This window comes from Oncorhynchus mykiss, chromosome 12 (genome assembly GCF_057628025.1).
Source record: "Oncorhynchus mykiss isolate SJ-2025 chromosome 12, ASM5762802v1, whole genome shotgun sequence".
In the NCBI taxonomy this organism is placed as follows: domain Eukaryota; kingdom Metazoa; phylum Chordata; class Actinopteri; order Salmoniformes; family Salmonidae; genus Oncorhynchus; species Oncorhynchus mykiss.
This window is the reverse complement of record NC_143033.1, coordinates 94,710,057-94,729,011: the sequence shown is the minus strand read 5'-3', so window position 1 is coordinate 94,729,011 and position 18,955 is coordinate 94,710,057. Positions and strand designations below refer to the sequence as shown.

The following is an 18,955-nucleotide window of genomic DNA, read 5'->3' as shown; positions in this document are numbered from 1 at the left end:
ATGTGCAGTTGCAAACCGTAGTCCGGCTTTTTTATGGCGGTTTTGGAGCAGTGGCTTCTTCCTTGCTGAGCGGCCTTTCAGGTAATGTCGATATAGGACTCGTTTTACTGTGGATATAGATACTTTTGTACCTGTTTTCTCCAGCATCTTCACAGGGTCCTTTGCTGTTGTTCTGGGATTGATTTACACTTTTCACATCAAAGTACGTTCATCTCTAGGAGACAGAACGCGTCTCCTTGAGCGGTATGACGGCTGCGTGGTCCCATGGTGTTTATACTTGCATACTATTGTTTGCACACTACAGATGAACGTGGTACCTTCAGGCGTTTGGAAATTGCTCCCAAGGATGAACCAGACTTGTGGAGGTCTACAATTTTTTTTCTGAGGTCTTGGCTGATTTCTTTTGATTTTCCCATGATGTCAAGCAAAGAGGCACTGAGTTTGAAGGTAGGCTTTGAAATACATCCACAGGTACACCTCCAATTGACTCAAATTATGTCAATTAGCCTATCAGAAGCTTCTAAAGCCATGACATCATTTTCTGGAATTTTCCAAGCTGTTTAAAGGCGCAGTCAGCTTAGTGTATGTAAACTTCTGACCACTGGAATTGTGATACAGTGAATTATAAGTGAAATAATCTGTATGTAAACAATTGTTGGAAAAAGTACTTGTGTTATGCTCAAAGTAGATGTCCTAACTGACCAAAACTATTGTTTGTTAACAAGACATTTTTGGAGTGGTTGAAAAACGAGTTTTAATGACTCCAACCTAAGTGTATGTACATTTCCGACCCTTGCTTATCCACAACGCATATAATGTAATATTCACCAACAGAGACAATTCTCTACTCTCTTACTGTTACTCGATAAGTGTAGGAGTGTTGACCTAGGATCAGGTCACCCCTGTCCATATAGTCTTATTCATTATGATCTAAAAGGCAAACCTGATCCTAGATCAGCAAGCCTACTCTGAATAGGGCCCATGTTGACGTTAGTATAAATCGGTTTTGGTCCCTATGGTGGGTTTAGTGTCATGATGGAGTAATGAGGCTCCATATAGAGAGAAGAAACAGGGCATTCAGAAAGTATTCAGACCCCTTGGTTTTTTCCACATTTTGTTACATTACAGCCTTATTCTAAAATGGATTAAATAAAGCATGTTCCTCATCAATACCCCACAATGACATCACAATACCCCATAATGACATCACAATACCCCACAATGACAAAGTCAAAACAGGTTTTTAGAATTTTCTGCAAATGTATTAAATATTAAAAACTGATTGCATTAACATAAATATTCAGGCCTTTTGCTATGAGATTCGAAATTGAGCTCAGGTGCATCCATTTTCCATTGATCATCCTTGAGATGTTTCTACAACTTGATTGGAGTCCACCTGTGGTAAATTGAATTGATTGAACATGATTTGGAAAGGCACACACCTGTGTATATAAAGTTCCACAGTTGACAGTGCATGTCAGAGCAAAAAGCAAGCCATGAGGTGGAAGGAATTGTCCGCAGAGCTTCGAGACAGGATTGTGTTGAGGCACAGCCTCCAAAACATTTCTGCAGCATTGAAGGTCCTCAAGAACACAGTGGCCTCCATCATTTTTAAATGGAAGAAGTTTGGAACCACCAAGACTCTTTCTAGACCTGGCCGCCCAACCAAACTGAGCAATTGGAGGAGAACGGCCTTGGTTAGGGAAGTGACCAATAACCCTATGGTCTCTCTGACAGAGCTCCAGAGTTCCGCTGTGGAGATGAGAGAACCTTCCAGAAGGACAACCATCTCTGCAGCACTCCACCAATCAGGCCTTTATGGTAGAGTGGCCAGACGGAAGCCACTCCTCAGTAAAAAGCACATGACAGCCCGCTTGGAGTTTGCCAAAAGGCACCTAAAGGATTCTCAGACCATGAGAAACAAGATTCTCTGGTCTGATGAAATCAAGATTGAACTCTTTGGCCTGAATGCCAAGTGTCACGTCTGGCTAACACCTGGCACCATCCCTAGGGTGAAGCATGGTGGCAGCATCATGTCTGGAGGAAACCTGGCACCATGCCTACAGTGAAGCATGGTGGCAGCATCATGTCTGGAGGAAACCTGGCACCATGCCTACAGTGAAGCATGGTGGCAGCATCATGCTGTGGGGATGTTTTTCAGAGGTAGGGACTAGGAGACTAGTCAGGAACGAGGGAAAGATGAATGGAGCATTATACAGAGAGATCCTTGATGAAAACCTGCTCCAGAGAGCTCAGGACCTCAGACCTGGGTCGAAGGTTCACCATCCATCAGCACAACGACGCTAAGCACACAGCCAAGATACTGCAGGAGTGGGATCTGCTCTCCATCCATCCTGACAGAGCTTGAGAGGATCTGCAGAGAAGAATGGGAGAAACTCCCCAAATACAAGCAGAGCTTGTAGTGTCATACCCAGGAAGACTCAAGGCTGTAATCACTGCTAAAGGTGCTTTAGCTAAGTACTAAATAAAGGGTCTGAATACTTATGTTAATGTGATATATTCTAGAAACCTGTTTTTGCTTTGTCATTATGGGGTATTATGTGTAGATTGATGAGGGGAAAAAAAACAATTGAATCCATTTTAGAATAAGGCTGTAACATAACAAAATGTGGGAAATGTCAAGGGGTCTGAATACTCTCTGACTACCATATATTTACTCTGCTGCTACACCTATATCCAGTATTCACTACTCTCCTCAGTCATACAGTACGCACACAGACTTGCTTTATAGATACCAATTAGCCCCCACAGTTCCACTGTAATCCTACCGTACCACCACTACATCTGCCAGTGCTGGTCGTGGGGGTCTTAGGGAAAGGCAGATGAGAAGTGAAGAGGGGAGAGGAGACAAACTGCTGTGTCCTTGGCATTACATGAGGTAACACACGTGGAGAGACGTTAGAAAGCCCTTCACATGGACTCACACACTTCACTGGTACAAACCCTCACTTCATTGGCTCTCTCTGTCTCTCACACACACACACACACTTCACTGGTACAAACCCTCAATTCATTGGCTCTCTCTCTCCCTCTCACACACACACACACACTTCACTAGGTTTAATGACGCCTCTTTGAAGCCGTGTCCTTTCTGTGGGCTTCTCATCCCCCTCAAACACTCACTTGTCCTCAGAGCCTGACTTGGCTGAGTGTGTGTGTGTGTGTGTGTTTTTCTCTGTGTAACAGGCTGTGTGTGTCGCCTGAAAGTGAGCCAGTGTTCACAGTATTGTTTGGCTGTCTGTTTTAAGTCTGTAGGTGTATGGGTGCGCACGTACACGCATGTGTGTCTGCATCACGATGTTACCAAGTACCTTGAACAATCCTTTCAGGGCCAGTGGCTAATCATCAGATGAGTGTATATCTGTCTCTGTCCATTCCTTCAGCCTTCCCCAGCCTCTTCTATGTCATCCCTATCTCCACCTCTATCACCCTGGCCCTGTCTCTCATCCCTCTTCACCTCTCCTTGTCTATCACTCTCTCTCATCCCTCTCATCACCTCTCTTTCTCTATCACTCTCTCTCATCCCTCTCCTTCTCTATCACCCTGGCCCTGTCTCTCACCCCTCTCTCTACCTCTCCTTCTCTATCAACCTGTCTCTCATCCCTCTCTTCACCTCTCCTTCTCTATCACCCTGTCTCTCATCCCTCTCTCCACCTCTATCACTCTGTCTCTCATCCCTCTCTCCACCTCTCCTCCTCCTATCACCCTGTCTCTCATTCATCTCTCCTCCTCTCACCCGGGCCCTGTCTCTCATCCCTCTCTCCACCTCTCCTCGTCTATCACCCTGTCTCTCATCCCTCTCTCCACCTCTCCTCCTCTATCACCATGTCTCTCATCCCTCTCTCCACCTCTCCTCCTCTCTCATCCCTCTCTCCACCTCTCCTCCTCTATCACCCTGGCCCTGTCTCTCATCCCTCTCTCCACCTCTCCTCCTCTATCACCCTGTCTGTCATCCCTCTCTCCACCTCTCCTCCTCTATCACCATGTCTCATCCACCTCTCCTCTATCACCATGTCTCTCATCCCTCTCTCCACCTCTCCTCTCTCATCCCTCTCTAAATCTCTCCTCCTCTATCACCCTGGCCCTGTCTTTCATCCCTCTCTCCACCTCTCCTCCTCTCTCATCCCTCTCTAAACATCTCCTCCTCTATCACCCTGGCCCTGTCTCTCATCCCTCTCTCCACCTCTCCTCCTCTATCACCCTGTCTCTCATCCATCTCTCCACCTCTCCTCCTCTCTCATCCCTCTCTCCACATCTCCTCCTCTATCACCCTGTCTCTCATCTATCTCTCCACCTCTCCTCCTCTATCACTGGCCCTGTCTCTCATCCCTTTCTCCACCTCTATCACTCTGTCTCTCACCCCTCTCTCCACCTCTCCTCCTCTATCACCCTGTCTCTCATCCATCTCTCCACCTCTCCCCCTCTCTCATCCCCCTCTCCACATCTCCTCCTCTATCACCCTGGCCCTGTCTCTCATCCCTCTCTCCACCTCTCATCCTCTATCACCCTGTCTCTCATCCCTCTCTCCACCTCTATCACTCTGTCTCTCATCCATCTCTTCACCTCTCCTCCTCTATCACCCTGTCTCTCATCCCTCTCTCCACTTCTCCTCCTCTCACCCGGGCCCTGTCTCTTACCCCTCTCTTCACCTCTCCTCCTCTATCACCCTGTCTCTCATCCCTCTCTCCACCTCTCCTCCTCTATCACCCTGTCTCTCATCCCTCTCTCCACCTCTCCTCATCCTGGCCCTGTCTCTCATCCCTCTCTCCACCTCTCCTCCTCTATCACCCTGTCTCTCATCCCTCTCTCCACCTCTCCTCATTCTGGCCCTGTCTCTCATCCCTCTCTCCACCTCTCCTCCTCTATCACCCTGTCTCTCATCCCTCTCTCCACCTCTCCTCATCCTGGCCCTGTCTCTCTATAGGGCTGCTATTGTGGTTGGTATTGTATCCATTGAATCTGATTGTGTATCATTGTGATTCTAATTAGTGGTAAAATGCTGGTGCTGAGTTCGTGCTCTCTCTCTCACTCTCTCTCACTCAATCTCTCTCTTCCTCTCTCTCTCAATGGGTCCATTTCCCATAATATTTTTGTCTGTTTCTCTCCCTGTCTCACTCTCTCTGCCCTCTCTCTCTCTCTCTTTGTCCTGTTTCTGCCAAACAGTTTCTCTCATTCATTATTTCAAATTTTCTCCTCTCTCCCTCTACTCAACTCTCTTTATTTCTCTCTGTTATCTCTTCACCCTCAATTGACTCATTCTTTACCTCTCTCTCCTTCCTAACTCTCTCTCCCTCCCTTCCTCTCTCTCCATTCCTCTCTCTACCCCTACCTCTATCCCCCTCTCTCCCTCCCTTCCTCTTTCTCTCTAGCTGTCTCACTTTCCACCCCCCCCCCCCTCAAATTAAAATTGGAATAGAATAATAGTGAAGACATCAAAACTATGAAATAACACATATATGAAATGAATTAGTAAGCAAAAAAGTGTTATATATTTTAGATTTGAGATTCTTCAAAGTAGCCCCTCTTTGCCTTGATGACACTTTGCATTCTCTCAACCAGCTTCACCTGTAATGCTTTTCCAACAGTATTGAAGGAGTTCCCACATATGCTAAGCACTTGTTGGTTGATTTTCCTTCACTCTGCGGTCCAACTCATCCCAAACCATCTCAATTGGTGTTCAGGTCAGGTGATTGTGGAGGCCAGGTCATCTGATGCAGCACTCCATCACTCTTCTTTTTGGTCAAATAGCCCTTACACAGCCTGGAGGTGTGTTGGGTCATTGTCCTGTTGAAAAACAAATGATAGTCCCACTAAGGGCAAACCAGATGGGATGGCGTATCGCTGCAGAATGCTGTGGTAGCCATGCTGGTTAAGTGTACCTTGAATTCTAAATAAATCACTGACAGTTTCATAAGCAAAGCACCATTACACCTCCTCCTCCATGCGGTGGGAACCACACATTCGGAGATCATCCGTTCACCTACTCTGCATCTCACAAAGACACGGCGGTTGGAACCAAAAACCGACAGATTTCCACCGGCCTAATGTCCATTGTTCGTGTTTCTTAGCTCAAGCAAGTCTCTTCTTATTATTGGTGTCCTTTAGTAGGGGCGACAGGTAGCCTAGTGGTTAGTGCGTAGGGCCAGTAACCGAAAGGTTGCTGGATCGAATCCCGAGCTGACAAGGTTGTCCCCCTACATTCCCTGTGTGTTCTTAACTGACATGATTTAAGACATGAAGGTCAGTCAATGTGGAAGATTTCAAGTGCAGTTACAAAAACCATCAAGCGCTATGATGAAACTGTCTCTCATGAGGACCGCCACAGGAACTGAAGATGGAATAATGTGTCCCTGAACAACGGGGTTGGGGGGTCAAATCAAAAGTAACAGTCAGTATCTGGGGTGGCCACCAGCTGCATTATATACTGCAGTTCACCTCCTCCTCATGGACTGCACCAGATTTGCCAGTTCTTGCCAGTTCTACCCCACTCTTCCACCAAGGCACCTGCAAGTTCCCGGACATTTCTGGGGGGAATGGCCCTAGCCCTCACCCTCCGATCTTCAACGATAAACGCAAATCCGACCATCACCCCTGGTGAGACAAAACCGCGACTCTTCAGAGAATAGCACTTTTTGCCAGTCATGTCTGGTCCAGCGACGGTGGGTTTGTGCCCATAAGCTACGTTGTTGCCGGTGATGTCTGGTGAGGACCTGCCCTACAACAGGTCTACAAGCCCTCAGTCCAGCCTCTCTCAGCCTATTGCCGACAGTCTGAGCCCTGATGGAGGGATTGTACGTTCCTGGTGTAACTCTGGCAGTTGTTGTTGCCATCCTGTACCTGTCCTGCAGGTATGCTGTTCGGCTGTACCGATCCTGTGCAGGGGTTTTTTAGAGTAGAAAGACCTCTTTAGTGTCCTACGTTTTCATAACTGTGACCTTAATTGCCTACCGTCTGTAAGCTGTTAGTGTCTAAAAGACCGTTTCACAGGTGCATGTTCATTAATTGTTTATGGTTCATTGAACAAGCATGGGAAATAGTGTTTAAACCCTTTACAATGAAGATCTGTGAAGTTATTTGTATTTTTACGAATTATCTTTGAAAGACAGGGTCCTGGAAAAGGGACGTTTCTTGTTTTGCTGACTTTATATATATCATTGTTAGTAAGGATTGTGCTTTGTTGAGTTTGAACCAAATGTGGGTGTTACCCTTTTTGATCTGCTTTAGTGAAAGGTCCGTTTATACCATGTGATCAATCCTCCCGAGTCACTACCCTGTTTTATGTCTTCATGTTTGAAAAATAGAAGTAACATTTCCCTATATATTTTAAGACCTAAGCTAGAAGAGTACAAGCCCTGGATATAAATACCTATTTAACAGTGAACATATGTTTGTGAATTAAGAAAAATAAAACTGTTTTGTGTTTGCGTGCGTTCGTGTGGTTGATGCACCCAATCAATACTTAGGCTAAGCACACTAACCACACACAACACAAGAGTGAATGTGTAAACTACAGTATGAGAATTTGTCAATATTAGGATTGAAGAAACTGTAAATGATATAAATAGACAAATACCTCTCCTTCTCTCCAGTCTCATTGTCTCTCCTGCAGTGCGGCTGTAGTTCCAAAGGAGGATCAGGTTCTGGAGAAGGGCACGGTGCAGAACGGTTGCCATGACGATCACACGACCAATAGCAGCAAGGTTTGCCTCACTTTACCTCACTCTAGTAAACGTTTGACCTTTGAACCTGGCCGTGACCTTTACTCATCCCAACCTGACTGCACTTAAATCCAACCCCAGTTCATTAAACCAGGCTTAGTGTTATCACATTGTATTTCTGAAGTATTCATATCGCCATACTATACATGATGGAATGACGTGAACCTAGCCAAACGGAAATGTCTTGATTCATTTGGCTTCACTAACTAAGTCACTAATCACTCTTATCCAAGACCTCAGGTCTAACACTTCTCACTCTCCTCTTTCTGTTTCAGCACGCACGCACGCACACACACACACACAGCTTCTCACTAGCCTCTCTCCTCTCAACTCCCCCAGGACACCTCATCTCTCAAATGTCCCTCTCAGGCCCCCGTAGGCTGCAGCCCTAAGGCCCTGAACGGTCTGCTGAGCCCCAGGCTGGAGGAGCCCCTGACCAACAGCCAGACGTCCCTGTGTGAGATGCTCCAGGAGAAGGAGAAGAAGTGGGGTGGAGGGGCCATGGGGATGGACCACTCTGCTCTCATCCCCCTGCGCTCCAAGAACTTCAGAGAGAGGAGCGACGCTCACTTTGTGGATGTTATCAAAGAGGACAGGTGAGGGGATGGATGGATGTTACACAAACTGATCTGGAACCAGGCTTGATGGCTGTGGTGGAGCTTTTTGGGGAGTTGGCAGGACAGCACTAATAGATCTGAGACCAGGCTAAGGGAATCAAAGGATAAGATTCTGAACGCTGAAGGCAAAACTGTTATGTAAGAAGCAGACCCACACGTATCTTTCATGTGGTATCAATGTCTGTTTTGGTAACGTGTGTCTATTTACAATGTGCTTTATAGAACTAGTCTTACAGAGATTCCCATCCTTTCCCTAAAATCCCCAGTTTTATAGAAATATGGGTTGGAGGATCTGGATTTCCTGCTTATTCCCCCTGATTCTGGGAATTCTCCAACTGGGATAAAGAAATATATATATATATATAAACTGCTCAAAAAAATAAAGGGAACACTTAAACAACACAATGTAACTCCAACTCAATCACACTTCTGTGAAATCAAACTGTCCACTTAGGAAGCAACACTGATTGACAATACATTTCACATGCTGTTGTGCAAATGGAATAGACAACAGGTGGAAATTATAGGCAATTAGCAAGACACCCCCAATAAAGGAGTGGTTCTGCAGGTGGTGACCACAGACCACTTCTCAGTTCCTATGCTTCCTGGCTGATGTTTTGGTCACTTTTGAATGCTGGTGGTGCTTTCACTCTAGTGGTAGCATGAGACGGAGTCTACAACCCACACAAGTGGCTCAGGTAGTGCAGCTCATCCAGGATGGCACATCAATGCGAGCTGTGGCAAGAAGGTTTGCTGTGTCTGTCAGCGTAGTGTCCAGAGCATGGAGGCGCTACCAGGAGACAGGCCAGTACATCAGGAGACGTGGAGGAGGCCGTAGGAGGGCAACAATCCAGTAGCAGGACCGCTACCTCCGCCTTTGTGCAAGGAGGAGCAGGAGGAGCACTGCCAGAGCCCTGCAAAATGACCTCCAGCAGGCCACAAATGTGCATGTCTGCTCAAACAGTCAGAAACAGACTCCATGAGGGTGGTATGAGGGCCCGACGTCCACAGGTGGGGGTTGTGCTTACAGCCCAACACCGTGCAGGACGTTTGGCATTTTCCAGAGAACACCAAGATTGGCAAATTCGCCACTGGCGCCCTGTGCTCTTCACAGATGAAAGCAGGTTCACACTGAGCACATGTGACAGAGTCTGGAGACGCCGTGGAGAACGTTCTGCTGCCTGCAACATCCTCCAGCATGACCGGTTTGGTGGTGGGTCAGTCATGGTGTGGGGTGGCATTTCTTTGGGGGGCCGCACAGCCCTCCATGTGCTCGCCAGAGGTAGCCTGACTGCCATTAGGTACCGAGATGAGATCATCAGACCCCTTTTGAGACCATATGCTGGTGCGGTTGGCCCTGGGTTCCTCCTAATGCAAGACAATGCTAGACGTCATATGGCTGGAGTGTGTCAGCAGCTCCTGCAAGAGGAAGGCATTGATGCTATGGACTGGCCCGCCCGTTCCCCAGACCTGAATCCAATTGAGCACATCTGGGACGTCAGGTCTCGCTCCATCCACCAACGCCACGTTGCACCACAGACTGTCCAGGAGTTGGCGGATGCTTTTAGTCCAGGTCTGGGAGGAGATCCCTCAGGAGACCATCCGCCACCTCATCAGGAGCATGCCCAGGCGTTGTAGGGAGGTCATACAGGCACGTGGAGGCCACACACACTACTGAGCCTCATTTTGACTTGTTTTAAGGACATTACATCAACGTTGGATCAGCCTGTAGTTTGGTTTTCCACTTTAATTTTGAGAGTGACTCCAAATCCAGACCTCCATGGGTTGATAAATTTGATTTCCATTGATAATTTTTGTGTGATTTTGTTGTCAGCACATTCAACTATGTAAAGAAAAAATTATTTAATAAGAATATTTCATTTCATTCAGATCTAGGATGTGTTATTTTAGTGTTCCCTTTATTTTTTTGAGCAGTGTATATAATATTTTTTTAATGTTTTGAGAAAGTTACTGTAATTTTGCAATCCTATATACAACACACTGCGGTATGATCTGCTCCGTGCTATTTTGTTTGTAGTGATCCTTATGCTTCTGCCCACTGAATAAGCCCCTGGGTCATGTTCATTCGGCACCAAATGGAAGAAAACAGACATGATATAGTCGATGGACTATCTGGACTTGTCCAGTAAGAAAAGCATTTTCATTTTCCATTGCAAAATGTTTGGTGCCTTATGAACACGGACGGCCCTGGTGGTATGATAGGTTGGTGTAACCTCTCCCCTACAAGTCTGTCTTCTCTATACTGACTGACATCTGTTGATCTGCCCATCTCCCAGTCTGATGAAGGACTACTTTTTCAAGCCTCCCATCAACAAGCTGAGCCACACCTTCCTGGACAGAACCCTGGAGTCTGCCTACAGGACCAGCTACCAGGAAGAGGTGTGTATCCCTCCCTGTCTGTTACTCTGTCTCTCTGTCTGTGTGTGTCTGTCTGTCTCTATCTGTATTCCTCTTATCTGTCTTTCTGATGTCTCACTTCCTCTCTGTCTACTAGACTACACCTGGTCTGTCTTTCCTTGTCTGTCCCTCTGTCTCCCTATCCGTTTCACCCTGCCTGTCTAGCTCTTTCTCTCTCTCTGTGTGTGTGTGTGTGTGTGTGTGTGTGTGTGTGTGTGTGTGTGTGTGTGTGTGTGTGTGTGTGTGTGTGTGTGTGTGTGTGTGTGTGTGTGTGTGTGTGTGTGTGTGTGTTCTCTGAGTAACCTGTAAGCACTGCACTATGTATGGCCTGTCAAGACTGCGGCAAAGACAGGGAAATCACTGCAGGACATAGATAGGAATGTCCTCTTAGCTTGTGATGCCCTCTGCTGGTACAGTGGGGGAACTGCATGTTCAACTTCACGTCTGGATAATGTTTAGTTCAGTTTCATACTTATTACTTAATCACAATGAGACAATTGTATTAATGTTTTGTTAAGACTTCTCTCCCACAACCTTTGCTCTCTCTCTTTACCCTTTCCAAACCCTCCCGCTCTTTATCTCTTTACACTCTACAACCAGACCCAGGAACCATTCATTGCCATTGTGCCTTTAGTAAGGCACTTAACAGCGGCTAACGCTGTGCTGCTCTCAGCCTTGTGTGTCTTTGTGTGTGTATGAGGTTGGCTATCGTGACAGCAAATCAATCAATTTCTGTTGAAAAATGTCAAAGTATCTATTCCCTCCCGTCCCCAGGTGGAGACCCAGGCAGCGGTACAGACCTTTGCCAGCCCTACCTTCAGCTCTTTCCTGGACATGGTCCTGTGTTGCTCAGTGTTTCTGGCCCTCTCCCTGGCCTGCCTCCTCCGGCCCCTGCTCTCCCTCCCTGGGGCCCCCCTGCCTGCCCCGGCCCTCGCCCTGGTTGCCGTGGCCACCCTGCTGGAGGCCCTGGCGCTGGTGCTGTCTATACGGTAAGACGGTTGAGGGAGAGAAGGAGAGATGGGGAGGAGGAGGAAAAAGGGGGAATAAGTTGGGAGGGATGGAAGGAGGAGGGGAGAGGGGAAAGGGGGTGGGGAGAGGGATATGAGGAGTGGGTTGGAACTGGGGAGGAGAGGAAGAGGGGAAAGGGGGTGGGGAGAGGGATATGAGGAGTGGGTTGGAACTGGGGAGGAGAGGAAGAGGGGAAAGGGGGTGGGGAGAGGGATATGAGGAGTGGGTTGGAACTGGGGAGGAGAGGAAGAGGGGAAAGGGGGTGGGGAGAGGGATATGAGGAGTGGGTTGGAACTGGGGAGAGGGGAAAGGGGGTGGGGAGAGGGATATGAGGAGTGGGTTGGAACTGGGGAGGAGAGGAAGAGGGGAAAGGGGGTGGGGAGAGGGATATGAGGAGTGGGTTGGAACTGGGGAGGAGAGGAAGAGGGGAAAGGGGGTGGGGAGAGGGATATGAGGAGTGGGTTGGAACTGGGGAGGAGAGGAAGAGGGGAAAGGGGGTGGGGAGAGGGATATGAGGAGTGGGTTGGAACTGGGGAGGAGAGGAAGAGGGGGGAAAGGGGGTGGGGAGAGGGATATGAGGAGTGGGTTGGAACTGGGGAGGAGAGGAAGAGGGGAAAGGGGGTGGGGAGAGGGATATGAGGAGTGGGTTGGAACTGGGGAGGAGAGGAAGAGGGGGAAAGGGGGTGGGGAGAGGGTTATGAGGAGTGGGTTGGAACTGGGGAGGAGAGGAAGAGGGGAAAGGGGGTGGGGAGAGGGATATGAGGAGTGGGTTGGAACTGGGGAGGAGAGGAAGAGGGGGGAAAGGGGGTGGGGATAGGGATATGAGGAGTGGGTTGGAACTGGGGAGGAGAGGAAGAGGGGGAAAGGGGGTGGGGAGAGGGATATGAGGAGTGGGTTGGAACTGGGGAGGAGAGGAAGAGGGGGGAAAGGGGGTGGGGAGAGGGATATGAGGAGTGGGTTGGAACTGGGGAGGAGAGGAAGAGGGGGAAAGGGGGTGGGGAGAGGGATATGAGGAGTGGGTTGGAACTGGGGAGGAGAGGAAGAGGGGAAAGGGGGTGGGGAGAGGGATATGAGGAGTGGGTTGGAACTGGGGAGGAGAGGAAGAGGGGGGAAAGGGGGTGGGGAGAGGGATATGAGGAGTGGGTTGGAACTGGGGAGGAGAGGAAGAGGGGAAAGGGGGTGGGGAGAGGGATATGAGGAGTGGGTTGGAACTGGGGAGGAGAGGAAGAGGGGGGATTGGTAAAGGAAGGGACAGAACTAAGGGAGGTGAAGTTTGAAGATGGGGAAAGGGGGAGGCCATTAGCCTGTTTTCAATGGGGTTGGATTGCTGTACATGTACTGTCTATCAGCCCTCTCTGAGCAAACCTTCTCTCCCAGGATGGCCTTCTACCTGGACAGCGTGATGAGCTGCACTAGAACACTGCTGAGGGCCATCTCTGGCTGGGTCCCCCGTCACCTGATAGGGGCCGTGCTGGTGTCCCTGCCCGCTGTGTCCGTCTTCTCACACGTCACCTGTGACATGCACCTCTCCATACAGGTGAGTGTATTCTGTTCGTTTGCCCTGGTCATTTCCTCCAGAGTGTGCTAATGCTAACGATGCTTCCTTCCTGCGTCTCTATCTGTGTCTCCCAGTTCACCATGCTCACCTGCTGTGCAGTGATCATTGCCATCATCCAGTACTGTAACTTCTGCCAGCTGAGCTGCTGGATGCGCTCGGCCATGGCCACGGTGGTGGGACTGGTGCTGTTCGCCCTGCTCTTCAGCCCGCCCTGCAGGTCAGACACATTACAATGGATTCTATTTTTTAACACATTTATGGCCTTTTTTTGTTGGTCGGAAAGGACCTTAAAGGGGCATCTGCAGTTCAAACAATAACAACACGTGACTCCCTGTCACTGTTTTGGTAAACAACAGGATACGGAGCTGGAGAAATGTAACCACCCTCAAATTTGTATATTACCCATTTAGTCCACTACCAATGCACTCACTGAAGTTCGATAGGATATTGTATACAATATTACCACAATGTCATAATTTAGTATGACTTTTCCTTTGTGCTGACACTGTGTGTAATTGAATTTGTCGTGGACTCGATTAATCTCATCCGACCGTGTCTCGTGTTTTTGTCTCCTCTGTCTTCCAGTTCTGCCAACAGTATGTTATTTTGGTGAGTAGAGTGAAGTTAGCCATACAACTAAGATTATAAATATATCTCTGACTCCACCTTTCCTTAACTCCTTCCCTCTCTCTTTCTCCATCCCTCCTTCCTTCCTTCCTTCCTTCTCTCCCTCCCTGCCTACATTTCTCTCCATCTCCACCTCCCTACCTCATTCTCCAACTCTCCATCCCTCCCTTCTCTCCTTCCTTGTTTCTCCACCCTCTCTCTTTCCCCTTCTCTCTCCATCTCTCCCTCCCTTTCTCTCTCCAGGTCTGGCGACGCCACCAACAACAGTAACCGCAGCAGTGTTGTACATGGTCAGCCTGAGCCCGCCGCTGACCCCGTGCCCCGCCTCCAGGACCTGCTGGGCCCCGAGGTGGGAGTGGCCTTCTTCCTGCTCCTCCTGCTCGTCTGGTTCCTCAACCGCGAGTTCGAGGTCAGCTACCGCCTCCATTACCACGGCAACGTGGAGGCCGACCAGCACCGCATCAAGATCCAGAACATGAGGGACCAAGCCGATTGGTTGCTTAGGAACATCATCCCCATCCACGTGGCAGAGCAGCTCAAAGTGACTCAGAGTTACTCCAAAAACCATGGTAATGTTGGCGTGATTTTTGCCAGTATCGTTAACTTTAGCGAGTTCTACGAGGAGAGTTACGAGGGCGGCAAGGAGTGCTACCGTGTGCTCAACGAGCTCATCGGTGACTTCGACGAACTGCTTCGCGAGCCGCCCTTCAACAACATCGAGAAGATCAAGACCATTGGTGCCACGTACATGGCGGCGGCTGGGCTGAACGCGCAGCAGTGCGCCGAGACGCCGCACCTTCACGGCCACCTACGGGCGCTGTTTGACTTCGCACTGGAGATGATGCGCGTGGTGGACGACTTCAACAAGAACATGCTGGGCTTCAAGTTCAAGTTGCGCATCGGTTTCAACCACGGTCCTTTGACTGCAGGGGTGATCGGCACCACTAAGCTGCTCTACGACATCTGGGGCGACACAGTGAACATCGCCAGTCGCATGGACACTACGGGCGTGGAGTGCCGCGTGCAGGTGAGCGAGGAGAGCTACTGCGCCCTCAGTGCCATGGACTACAACTTCGACTACCGCGGCACAGTCAACGTCAAGGGCAAAGGTCAAATGAAGACCTTTCTGTTCCCCAAGAGTGCGGACAGCGGCGCCCCCGTGCCTCAGTACCTGCTCTCCGTCTCGCCAGAGATCCGGGTGCAGGTGGACGGGAGTATCGGGCGCTCGCCAACGGATGAGCTCTCTAATATGGTGCCTAGCTCCATCTCTGGTGTACCCAGTACCACCAGTCCCTCGCTCAGCTCTGGGGTGTCCACGGGTCTGCTGCGGCCTGAGAGGGGGGTGGTGGAGGCTGGAGATAGGCCAGACAGTCGGCAACAATACTACTGTAGCCCTACTACTACAGAGACCATCGCAGCCAGACGCTCCTCCTCATCATCCTACGTTGGTCTAGCCTCCCTGCCTATCACTAGTCAAGCTGGAGCTACTTTGAAAGTCAAACAACCAAATCAGTCCATCACTAATGAAGATGAAACTCCTTCAACCAGCGTCCAACAACCAAATCTGCCCACCACTAGTCTAGCTGGAGCTCTTTTGACAGTCCAACAACCAAATCTGCCCACCAAGTATAAAGGTGAAACTCCTTCAACCAACGTCCAACAACCAAATCTGCCCACCACTAGTCTAGATGGAGCTCTTTTGACAGTCCAACAACCAAATCTGCCCACCACTAGTCTAGCTGGAGCTCTTTTGACAGTCCAACAACCAAATCTGCCCACCACTAGTCTAGCTGGAGCTCTTTTGACAGTCCAACAACCAAATCTGCCCACCACTAGTCTAGCTGGAGCTCTTTTGACAGTCCAACAACCAAATCTGCCCACCACTAGTCTAGCTGGAGCTCTTTTGACAGTCCAACAACCAAATCTGCCCACCACTAGTCTAGCTGGAGCTCTTTTGACAGTCCAACAACCAAATCTGCCCGCCACTAGTCTAGCTGGAGCTCTTTTGACAGTCCAACAACCAAATCTGCCCACCACTAGTCTAGCTGGAGCTCTTTTGACAGTCCAACAACCAAATCTGCCCACCACTAGTCTAGCTGGAGCTCTTTTGACAGTCCAACAACCAAATCTGCCCACCACTAGTCTAGCTGGAGCTCTTTTGACAGTCCAACAACCAAATCTGCCCACCACTAGTCTAGCTGGAGCTCTTTTGACAGTCCAACAACCAAATCCACCCATCAATTATAAAGGTGAAACTCCTTCAACCAACGTCCAACAACCAAATCCACCCATCAATTATAAAGGTGAAACTCCTTCAACCAACGTCCAACAACCAAATCTGCCCACCACTAGTCTAGCTGGAGCTCTTTTGACAGTCCAACAACCAAATCCACCCATCAATTATAAAGGTGAAACTCCTTCAACCAACGTCCAACAACCAAATCTGCCCATCACTAATAAAGATGAAACTCCTTCAACCAGCGTCCAACAACCAAATCTGCCCGCCACTAGTCTAGCTGGAGCTCTTTTGACAGTCCAACAACCAAATCCACCCATCAATTATAAAGGTGAAACTCCTTCAACCAATGTCCAACGACCAAATCCACCCATCAATTATAAAGGTGAAACTCCTTCAACCAACGTCCAACAACCAAATCCACCCATCAATTATAAAGGTGAAACTCCTTCAACCAACGTCCAACAACCAAATCCACCCATCAATTATAAAGGTGAAACTCCTTCAACCAACGTCCAACAACCAAATCTGCCCACCACTAGTCTAGCTGGAGCTCCTACAACAAACGTCCTCCAACAACCAAAACCTGTGGCGCCTGCCTCCCTCCAGTCTCTCTCCCCTCAGAATGCCACAGCAACTGAGTCACGGAAGGAGGTGGAAAAAGAGAAAGAGGAGCAGGACGATGATGACATTATTGGCGAGCTAACGAAACTCTAAGACTGTTATGTCTGCGATAGTTTTTTGCATTAGCCTTCAGCCCTTTAAGCACGGCCTTTCTTGCATTCCTGCCAGTTGAAGCTTATTATGGAACAGTCGTATGTGACGAGAAGGCATACAGGAGGGAGCACCTAAATGGCAGACTGTAAGAAACCGGTTTCTGGCTCCTCTGTTGTCAATTCTTCTCCAGGTTCGTGCTCATTGGGACACAGCTTTGTTAATCTTTTTTCAACTGAATGCGAAAATGAGCGTTTCTTATTGAACAAGTTCAGACACTACATCTGTTTTCTTCCCGTTCATGCCCACTGAACACGACCGATGTAGCTGGTGGCCACAGTAAGAGTGAATAAGAAGATAGGGAAAGTACGACGGGCGCTATTACTGAACTTATGTTGCTATAGAAACCCAGCCTCCTATGATCTACTTGATTCTCACTAACATCTTTAGTCTTTTTTTGTTGTTGTATGTTTTTGGCTTTTTTTCTTCTCGCCTTAGTTTTTTTCTGTCTTGATTAATAAGTGCCTTTAGCACAAAATAATGTGTAGACCAAGCTGGTCTGGACGAGGAACGAAGAAGAAGCATAAAGGGGAAAGAACACTGGGAAAGACTTCTACACTACCAAACTGTGAACCTTATGTACATTTTAAGGCAAAAGCTTGGTTTCTGTCAGTTTGTTATAGTTGTCTTTGGTCTGTGTAGCTATGAAATTGCTTGTATTACTGTAGTTAAGGAGTTTACAAGAATCGAAGCAATAAGAAATGCCACAGTGAAGAGTGGATGATGGGTTACAAAGGGAAGCAAGATGGAGTCGTCTTTTCACAGTGAATCACTTTAAATTGTCTAAGAAAAGCACAGGCCTCGCACAACGCTCTCAGACAAACCCACAACAATATCTAGAACATCATTCGGAAGGCTTGACTGTGTGCTTGTGTCTGTGCGCTACACTACAGTAATAACTGCCATCCACGGCCTCATGCGGAGAGGTTAAGTTAAGTTGTCATTCTGCAACTGATGAAACCGTGGGAAGAAGGTGGGGAGTGTGATTAAGACATAATGAAATCCCTCTTGCTGATGTGGTATCTTTTCTCCTGGCCCTGGTTAAAAGTAAGGACCTCTGTCTTACTAGCCTCAAGCCGTCAACTAGACCTTGGTAATAGTAATTAGGGCTGAATCCTAACTCCCACTTAAGTCTGTTTTAAGTCAAAGTCTCCAATTGACATCAATGCATGACTAAGTGAAAATGTTTAAGTTAGGACTTGAACTCTTTAACATATCACTAATTAGCTTCAGCTGCACATTAGTCTATAAAGTCTATACAAGTCTATAAAGCTAACTTTTAGCACCACAGGTTGGTTCATGTGCCATAACCTCTTCCTAGTATTTTACAGGAATGCAATCTGTTGTTAGGCTACCGTTGTTGAGGTTTGAAGTGCACCCCTTCTAGGTAGGCTTCCTAATAGGTAGTTTATATTGAACGTGCTGGTCTGCTTACAATACAGTTAACAATCTGCTAAAATTGTTACATGTGCGTCATGTACATATCATGTGGAATAGGCAAGAGCACAAACAGATCTGGGACCAGGCTAATCTTGAGTAGTCTCTTGTGGCAGACCTGAGTTAAGATGTTGAGTGACCCAGTTTAACGGAATGGTAGATTGGTATATTGACCCTCAAATAGGACTTGATCCCCCCCCCCCCCCCGCCCTCCCCCCGTTACTCTACCGTCCGGCTATTTAGAAATACATGCAAGGGGGAATGCACCTGATTCCTCTTGTTACAGCATTCCTGCCAAATTAGATCCTGGATAATAAGGGACGTTTCTAACATGTGTCATGTAAACAACATATACAAATAAACATGTCAAGTGTGCATGTTCAGTGCTACATATTTTCCTATTTGTTTTGTGTGTTTGTTTTGTTGAAGTTGAGATCTTGTTGTTTTCTTTTTATATATATACATGTACTGTATGCACTGCAAGTCTAATCATCCCTGTCACTTTCTCTCTGTTTTAGTGAAAGGGCTTGGGTGCTCGGGG

The 18,955-nt window shown here is 48.1% G+C and overlaps 1 protein-coding gene across 1 annotated transcript in view; it reads left to right on the top strand.

Annotated features, from left to right (window-relative positions):
• Positions 1-17,056, top strand: part of LOC110516720 (adenylate cyclase type 9) — an 87,625-nt gene extending 70,569 nt beyond the window's left edge. The window contains exons 3-10 of the mRNA XM_090194257.1: positions 7,611-7,721; positions 8,079-8,335; positions 10,654-10,756; positions 11,549-11,763; positions 13,160-13,319; positions 13,415-13,557; positions 13,926-13,949; positions 14,211-17,056. Coding sequence (XP_090050383.1) covers positions 7,611-7,721; positions 8,079-8,335; positions 10,654-10,756; positions 11,549-11,763; positions 13,160-13,319; positions 13,415-13,557; positions 13,926-13,949; positions 14,211-16,920 — 3,723 coding nt within the window. The 3' untranslated portion in view covers positions 16,921-17,056. The remainder of the gene's footprint in view (positions 1-7,610; positions 7,722-8,078; positions 8,336-10,653; positions 10,757-11,548; positions 11,764-13,159; positions 13,320-13,414; positions 13,558-13,925; positions 13,950-14,210) is intronic.
• The last annotated feature ends 1,899 nt before the right edge of the window (positions 17,057-18,955 follow it).